The 10,041-nt window shown below is 30.4% G+C and overlaps 1 protein-coding gene across 1 annotated transcript; it reads left to right on the forward strand.

Moving 5' to 3' along the window:
- Nucleotides 1–2,447, forward strand: LOC132745995 (uncharacterized). Its single transcript, XM_060735028.1, has 5 exons — nucleotides 1–131; nucleotides 708–857; nucleotides 1,274–1,375; nucleotides 1,701–1,884; nucleotides 2,288–2,447. The coding sequence occupies exons 1-5, from the start codon at nucleotides 45–47 to the stop codon at nucleotides 2,320–2,322; spliced, it is 558 nt and encodes a 185-aa protein (XP_060591011.1). The 5' UTR covers nucleotides 1–44; the 3' UTR covers nucleotides 2,323–2,447.
- Nucleotides 2,448–10,041: the final 7,594 nt, after the last annotated feature.

Genomic DNA, 10,041 nt, shown 5'->3' on the forward strand with positions numbered 1-10,041 from the left:
ATTTTATCCTTCATTTGACTGTAAGCACATATTAACCTCTAAATATGTGCTTGTTATTTTCACAGGAAATTGCAAAGTGTGTCATTGTGGCTTTTGCCTTTTTGATTTTGGGATCAAATGCCGTACCTGAGGTAGGTTCATTGAATATTGAATATTTAGTTGTGTTTACATGGTGCTTCCCTTGTTTACATCATTATTCTCCTCGCTTAAATTTGAAGAAAATCATGTTTTGTTCTCCTTATTTTGAACTTTGAATGTATGCTAAATTTAATTATACAACGTCCATAAAAGCGTTTACAGACTTATATATATAAAAAAAGACTTTTTCAGCGATCCGTTAAATACGCCTTATTTCAATATAAGATTGTAGCCTCTTACAAACAACTTATTTTATGGGAAACGAGCTTTCTATCAACACTTTGTTCTGAGGTAGCACCTTTAACGTTTATCAACAGGACCCTCTATGACCGAGTAGTCCAATTCGACGACTTGGGATCACTTGCCAGCGCTATAAGCTCGAATCCTATTACGTACTTTGGATTATTCATGTGTGGAAGCTATCCAGCTATCTTAAGTGAAAGAAAAAAATTGATATTGTAACATACAATAAGATTTTGTTTCATTCAGTCGGGCCATATCATTCCGAAGCATTTATGTTAGTATTTTTTAAATATTGAAATGATGTGTCAATGAATTTGTTTAATTAGTACCGGAGGATTGTAGCCCATTATGGAGATACAGTGACAGCATACGAAGATGTGATGATTGACAAAGAAGCAGAGCTAATCGTTTCAACCGACGCCAAGGTTTCATCCAAGAAATTCACGCCATCAATGTCATTCCATGACTTTTCTGCGGTATATTAACATTGTTTACTTTGAAAATGTTTGATAAAATGTACCAGAATGCTTTAACACATTTTGAAGCGTATGCACAAATTAACAAAGGCAATTCAGTTTATTCAAACTATATGTCTTTTCTCGAGAGTTACTTTGAATAAACAGCAGAACTTATTTTAGTTGTTTAATATATCAATAAATAATCATTGGTCACTAGAGTTGATCTTAATTATTGAAATTACTTCTAGTGATAACTGAATAGTGGTTCTCCTTCATTGATGATTGAATATTGGTTAATCATGTACAACCACTCAAAAGATATCTTTAATGAATTTAGTATGTGTTTTATTGTCCAAACTTTATTCTTTTCCGTTGCAAAATTCCTTCACAAAATTTTACGTAATTATTTATACCCGTTTGTGTTTAAATTGCAGGGATATACTGTCAATAAACTTGTTGAGAAGGGAGTTTGTTACATATCGAAAAATACACACTCTATTGAAACTTTGATAGAGGCCCTCAACCAAGCAGAAAGAGTACAATAAAATTTCAAAATGTTCTTTATGAATATAATCGAAATTTTCCAAATGTTATGGAATTATGATTAAAAAGTTTAAGCAGTAATAAGTAAAAAAATTACATATTTATAATTGACCATAAGGTGATTAAAATGGCAAATTACAATGACAATATGTGACTTTATATACAAATAATATAACTGCTAATTGTAGATTGATACTATGACAATTTTAGATTGTTTCTATATAAATGTTCTTCCAACTTATATACTAAGCAAATGATTTAATAATACGAAATATACCTGCATAGAAATCATAAAACTCATTTATGATATAATTTCAGGACAATGGTGACTTTGAAATCAGACAGATACTCAAGTGTACATCAAAGACATTTGTCGAACAGTCGGAGATGCTAAAGTACGGAGAGAGGATAGCTGCCTTCTGTAAAGATTACGAGTCGGTGTTTGTTGTAAGAGACAAAATGTGCAGTAAGAGAGAAACTTGGGCCTTTGAAGAGAACGCCAGTAAGTTTTTCATATTTTTATCAGGTTTGTTGCTAATTTGCCACAAGAAATGAACTTTTGTGTACATAAATGATCTATATCACAGATGATTTTTATTTCAATGTAGCATATAAAGTTTGTCTTACAGATGAAACATCATGATATATGTCGCCAATTCAAATGCAAAGTTAAAACGTTAAGGAACGCCGGCATATTCAGAACTATGCATGTACGTGATCGTACAAATGTATAAAGACTTAAATATATTTCTATGAGTATCATGAAAATAAATAGTAATGTTAAATTAAATGGATTGAGTAAGATTTATCTAGTGGTGTTTGAAATATCTTTAACAGTTAACGCCGTTTTGTTAAAGGCACAATTACAATGTCTGAATGAATTGTTATTCATTTTTCTTTTACAGTTGCATGTGTCTTTTGCATTGCATTTTGTTACTAAATCGCAGTTGTTGGAGAAAAACACACATTTATATATGTAAAGATAAAACAAAGTGTTTTGATAATGACAATCATCATCAGCAGTTGTAACATTTATGAATGTACTATATAAAGCCTTTCAATGATTATTTTCCTTTGTCTTGTTTTAGGGTCAAATCATCTTTTACTGCTCAAAATATAACAAACTTTGTAGATGTTTATACATCTTAATACATCTATTTTTTCGACTTAAAACATTGTAGACAAATATTTCCACTCTATGTTAATTCAATACAGAACAAAATACAGAATATATAAAATACAAAATATGTTTTAGATAGTTTATATAAGCTTGAACACGGAATGATTTCTTTATGTTTACATGTATTGAATATGTAGTCCAATAAACATAACACGACTTCTTTGAATGTTGTCTTATTGTCTATTCTTACACAATAGAAGAAACAGACTCCCTAAAGAACGCCAAAAACGGTAAAATTGAAAATGTTGCAGATGGGCTGTTTACGGACGGTAATGAAAAGTGAAATTTACCGTCCACGATACCCCCCCCCCCCTCCCTAGCAACGGCAAAAGCAGAAATGGTGAATTTTGATTAAGAAACATCTATACGGCGATTATCTTGGAACGTTCAATGAAACACTTCTGTTCCATTCCATGAAAAGCGGCGTATGATCTACAAGTAAAAGGATCCGTTTGCAAGAAAATAGAATTTTAAAAGGTGATCAGCTTCTTAATTATTGTATATAAAAAGATTAATCTCGTAGGATCAATAGAAATTCTATCTGAAACAATCCATGCTACGGTATGATATCTAAAGTAAACTCGAGTGAGGTGCTTATTGTTTGTCTATATTACATACTCTCCTAAAGCTGACATCACTATAGTTAGATACATGTACTCAAACGTACTACATGTTAACAATAAGAAACTGCAAAGCACTTTTGTGAAGTTATAATTTATTTGCTGAATGTTACTGATCGAAAATTTTAAGTTATAACAAAACCATCACACATTTTAAATATTGAACATGTATTGGTGCTATATAAAGGTTCTGGAATATTAATGCCATACCTGACCGTAAACACATATTTACATTTAACATATTCCGTATAATCTGTTTCAAAAATTATATTTTATGTGAAATTTTGCTTTTAACCTCGCCTGCAGTGCTCATTGGTCAGCTTTTTAGTTCGTTTGTTGTCCATTCATCTAACGTCCGCTTGTCCGCCCGATGGTTGTTCACGATGTTTTGAATGGCTTCTTCTCTGTAAACGTTTCGCAAAATCTGATAAAAACTTCATTTGAAATTTCTTGCATTTTTTTTTATCAAAGTTGTTAAAATTCTCCGATTTATAACATATATTATTAGGTCACAGAAGCTAACAAATCTATTTTAAAATAGCAAATCTTTGTCTCTGGAGGCACATGTGAATCTGTGAGGTTACAATACCTATATATCACCCCTGTTTCTCATCGGTTCAGGGGCTATGATAAAAAATCATCTATTTAACTTTCTCATAATTTAAAGATTACCAATTCGTCCCCCAACACTTCTTTTATTACAAATTGATACACATGATATCACATTATCTAAAATTATATCATATTAAATCTGATTGTCATTCTTAAAGGAGCTTTATCGATTTAAAAAGCATAGAAACATAAAATCTGAATATTTTACATAATTAACCCAAGTCAAGCACTAACAATCCAAATATTCGCATAGGACAAAACAGAAACATACTCAGATTTAAATTGAGAATAAGTACAATTTCTAACCCTATTTGAGTAAAAAAGCGTTTTGAATCGGTTTTCATTGTTTGGTCTTTTTGCACAATAAAAATGAAACCGGATGAGGAGCTGATCTGAAAATTGCACACAAGTTATTGGTTCAGACATAAAGTGTATACAAATATATATAAAAATACATAAAGTGTATACAGATATATATAAATAATACATAAAGTGTATACAAATATATATAAAAAATACATAAAGTGTATACAAATATATATAAATAATACATAAAGTGTATACAAATATATATAAATAATACATAACGTGTATACAAATATATATAAATAATACATAAAGTGTATACAAATATATATAAATAATACATAAAGTGTAAACAAATCACAGAAGACCTCAGAGGAGTCCCTATTTACCCAGATAATGAATTAATGTTAAAAGATACACTAGCATTGCTTTCATATCTTGAATTTACTTGTTAGATTGATTTGTTTCAACTTCAACTTGCAACAGTGTACAATAAATAAAATTATTACAAATTACAATAATTCACATAACACAAAAGAATTGAAAAAACAAAATACACAAAACAAAGTATTATAACTCCCTTGAGTTACTTCAAGGACATAGAGCATTTGCATTTTAATAGCCTACTCTCATGAACACATTGCTTATAACTAAAGCATGCTTACACTTAGGACGGGTGAAAGATTGTTCATTGCATATATAAATCCAACTGTCTTTTGTTCCCAGATTATCGACAAACCTATACGGTACCTCACCTTTGATTTTATTCTTGACCATAGACTTACATGTGTTCAAGATTTAAAATATTAAACCATCTACAGTCTAATTTGTATGGACAATTAAACGAATGTTATAAGCACCATTTTCATTTTCAAATGGACTGCTTATACTGTTCACCAACATATCATGATATGATGCGAGATGATTTGTGTGGAATGAAAGAAAACAAGATAACTGAGATTAGATCTTAGACTTGTTTTGCGTTGTCATAACAAAATGTAACATCTTCTTCGCCTCTGGCTCATGTTAACGCAGTCTTAACTCGCCAATACCAAAAGCATTGGAAACAATGGCAAAATATACAGAAAGAAGTACAAACGTCTTTTAAAACTACCAAACAACTCTTTATACCTACTGATAATGTTATAACTAAATTCACTAATACCTTGAATTGACAGATGACCAGAATTTAGAGCGTTAAAGCGTGATTGTTTTCTCATTGCAAAAAAAGTAAAAACACACACACAAACAACACAAGGAAACTAATAAGAAAATAACGGTGATTAACTGTCAGATTACGTTGATGATACTTACGACAAATAGAAACAAACTAGATCGTAAATACGATTAAGCACAATCAAGTTGTGTATCTATAAAACATACCTAAAGTACAGTACAAAATGTACATGTATACGAGGTGTTTCCTACATGCATGATTGGCCCCCTAGTGATATTTGCAAGAATTATTATTCTTAGAATGTTGAATCTGATAGCTTCAACAGACAATATTAAAATGGTGTCCATGATGGTCGCCAAATATCTTAAAATTATCATTTAATTCAAAAGTATTCAATTAAATGCGCTCAAAAACTGCGCATTTTTTTTTCGAATTTTGTATTTAACTCTAGGACAAAATGTTAGTATTAGTATCTATTAGCAGTATTAAACAAGAAGTGAATATATCAATAAATCTTAATACATTAATGGATTAGATTCAGCATGATTTTGGCTATTTTTGCTATTCTTTTTTAAAGCATGACATACAATAAAGGTATAACAAACACAGTAAAAAAAAACATTACAAAAGAGGAAATGTGTTTATCCCATTTAACAATTTGAACATCCAAATGAACCCGTTTTAAAACTGATTGACTTAAGTTTTTTTTTTGTTTTTTTTTTCACTTGAAAATGATATTCCCGTTCATGTTCATCTGTATTGTACTGTTTTGAAATTCGTATTGTTATTAAATTTAAACGTGAAAAAAGATATCCAAACGTCCTTGTCCTAACATAAAGTTTCGTTACCCTTTGTCTGGATTTTTATGATATTTTTTGTCTGACAGCAATAGGTTTAAAGTCGATTAGAATAACAGCCCATCAAATAGAAAAAAGTCACAAGTTACAATTTGGTACATTTACGGAAAAGAACTTTATAAGACATGATAAAGTAATATACTTAGTTGCTAAATAAAGTGTGCCCATGTTAGATTGAAAATTTTGTTAACATACGAAAGAAATCGTAGCGATGCTTGTTTATTTTTTTAAATGTTCTATAAACGATATGAAAGAACGTTGCCGTCATTTTCATATTTTAAAGAAGCGCGCCAAAATAAGGCCAATTTTTAAGTATTTTTAAATGGTAAATATTACCTTTTTTAAGCTGCGGCGTTCGTACGGCATAGGGTTGCTATGGCGATACATATAATCAACAAAATGAGATTTTTTTTGAAATCACAATATATATCTAATAGTATTAAATTGATCTCCTGATTAGCAAAAATTCTTTATAATATCTTGATTAATTATTAAATTATTAATAGCGTCCATGAATTATTGATCAACCCTCGTACATGGGCAAATAGTAGCAAAAGTGGTATCACAGTTTACAGAAATATATTCGCTATACAATGTTTTATTTGTAATGTAATAAAATACCATGAGTTGATCATATCTCTGTGACTGTACCATATAAATAAGCACTATATTTTAATAGACAAATTTAGCAATTTGTTAAAAGTAGACAGGCCTTGTAAAATGTTGTACATTAATAACATTCCGTACATTACTGTATCAAAATATTAAGGATCAATTAGAAAAAAATATATTAACGTAACACGACCACTTTACCCGCAAAAATAGCAAAGGAAGTGACGTGTACCATTAAAATTAAATGTTTGGTATGTTTATTTTTAAAACACAGACGTACTTATTTCTATCTTTAAATTTTAAACACTATGTGAAAGGACGGGCCATGGTATGACTGTTAAAATGCTCAATTTAACTTTTGGTGTATTATCTTACATTGTCTTATTTTTTAAATTATTTTTGTATTAAGTCGTATATTGTCTCAACAGAAACTATTGCTCTTAAAACAAGACAAAAAAGATGATTATTACATAACAAAACATGTTTTAAAAATCATTGTAACTTCAAAGCACATGCAAGACGGTCATTACAAAACATTTTGTCAGTTTACCTATCGTGATCACCAACTTTGAATATCAATTCGGAATGGTACGCCATGATACGTTCAGATAAAATCATGTCTTCTTCTTGTTTATTGTATAAATTTAGTATTCTTGTTCATTCTCTAGATAGGAGATTAAGAAGAAAGAAAGGTTAAAGCCATTCATTTTTGAATTCGTCCATGTAAGTACCAGTCCTTACTTGTTCACGCCGTCCCAGTCCTCACTATTTCATACAGTCCACCATTTCTTTATGTCAATGTCCAAATTAAGTGGAAAAGCCGATAAATTACGTTTTGTACGCCCTTACAAAAACTAGATATAAATCTTTTGTTTCTAAATACACTTTTGTTTAATTGTAGATTTCAATTGTTTGTACTTGATTGGAGTTTTGGTTATGAAACCTACGTTGTCGGTAGGAATTCTTCCACATGTATACTGTTCGACATACAGTTTAAAAAAAATCACTATTCAAGCATAAGTACACTAATTTTACAGGGCATCTTTGTCTGTTAATACAACACCATTTGCTCAATTCTAAACAGTAAAATCAGTGTCTTATATATTAATAATAATATGTATTTGAAAGAAACTTCTCTTCTGGCTAAATGATTGTTGTGATAATACAATGTACTTATATTCAAATCATAACGGGCCACAATTGTCAATATAAATCATATTATACAAGGAAAAACAAAATTAATATGAATTTAAAAAGATGAAATAAAAATTTAAAGTTTACAAATTGAAAAAAAAAAGAAATTCATACATATGATAGAATCCATACTTGCAAATTTTGAAATCAAATAATACAAAAGCAAATACAAACCAAATTACATATCAATACATAACAGTAAAAACTGTTGACATGTTATTTCCGGACGGTGCAGGTGACTTTCTTTATGATTGATCAATAAATCCTTTCTACAGATTTCGCACTGTACCTCTGCTCAGTAATTAGTTCCTTGCGAAAAGGGAAGAAAACTAGAACTGGTTAACTTTGTAAGCCTGTCCAGGAGCGATGAGAGGGCTGTACTGGTAAATTATTGCCCTGATTCGGAGTGAAAACTACCACCACCACCACTTTATGTTATTTCTACAATATTAATAATTCATCTCATTCATTTTTCAACTCTAATACATTGATATATCATTGATAAGATATATCTGGACTTGCTTATAATTCCATTACAAATGCAAACATATATCACTTTTAAAATATTATGTTTTAATTTTCATTCAAATATAATTTAAAAGCCTGGTGTAGTGAATACTCAAAAACACATTTTGGCGTCTCCGACTTTATTACCTTAACCTTTACATTGTAAAGCCACTTTAAAAACATAATTCGTAATCTTTAGGATATAAAACTGTTACTGTAGGCATATCTTCAATTATACGAAAATAATATAATTTTATTACCAAGATAGAAACAAAGCAAAGAAAAGTGTTTAACCAATCATTATATTCAGAACTGTATTTTTTTCTGTTCCATCTACCTATAAACATATTAAAACAAATGATGTCCATTATCATTTAGTCATTATGATATTAATTGCATATGTCATTATAATATTAATTGCATATTCATTCAAATGTACCCATTTGTTACCCTTTCCAATACTGCACTACATGTCATTTCTTCCTTTGTTCACCCTAAAGGGAAGTGCATTCGCAGCAGTATTTGCTGATTCATACTTTTTGCGCAGTAGATCTGCCCTGAAGGTCACCTGGACCATGCAATACACGTGTGACACCCCGGCTTGGTGATGGGATCAGACGGTTGTGTATAAATACCGCGGCAGTGTGCTCCGCTGGCATACTTGCCTTGTTGCATTGTCACCGCATTCACTGAATACAATAAAGCTATTTTGCAAAAAAAAACAAAAAAAAACGACGAAACAGAAGAATGGTAAGTGACTAGTTCCTAGTTTATTTTAAAGTAAGTTTTGTACTTTAAAATTTATATTTTTATTGTGTTGTAGACAAGTCTTCCTTTTAATGGAATTGAAATACACATAGAATAATATACGAGGGTTGATCAATATATTCATAGACGCTTTTAATAACTGAATAATTAATCGAGATATTATAAAGAATTTTTGCTTTTTAGGAGAAGAATTAAATACTTTTACAAATATATTGTGATTTTTTAAAAACAAATATCATTTTGTTGATTATATGTATCGCCATAGCAACCCTATGCCGTACGAACGCCGCAGCTTAAAAAAAGTTATATTTACCATTTTTAAAATATTTAAAAATTGGCCTTATTTTGGCGCGCTTATTTAAAATATGAAAATGACGGCAACGTTCTTTCATATTGTTTATAGAACATTTAAAAAAACAAGCGTCGCTACGATTTCTTTTGTTTGTTGGAGATGTTAATGGAGACAGGGGTGTGTCACCAGAGAGGAGCACGACGTTGTTGGAGCAGAGGGCAATAATTAAATCTGTGTAAATCTTGGTATGACGCCACAGCAGACTATGGAAAACTTTGAAAGTGTATCTTGAACAAAAAAATGTGTCTTATTCGTTTGTTTATAAGTGGCACAAACGCTTCCATGAGGGTAGAGAAGAACTTCAGGATAATAAGAGATGCGGCAGACCAAACAAAACTTATTGCAATGAGAACGTTATGCGAGTGAAATTGAAGGCTGAGTTAAAGGGACACAAGTTTACAAGATTCCATGATTTACAGTCCATGGCATTGTCTGTGTAGAGATATTTGATATTTCATTTAACAAAGAAATTTT

Source organism: Ruditapes philippinarum, unplaced genomic scaffold, assembly GCF_026571515.1.
Source record: "Ruditapes philippinarum isolate M1 unplaced genomic scaffold, ASM2657151v2 ctg8051_1_1_1_1, whole genome shotgun sequence".
NCBI classification, from domain to species: domain Eukaryota; kingdom Metazoa; phylum Mollusca; class Bivalvia; order Venerida; family Veneridae; genus Ruditapes; species Ruditapes philippinarum.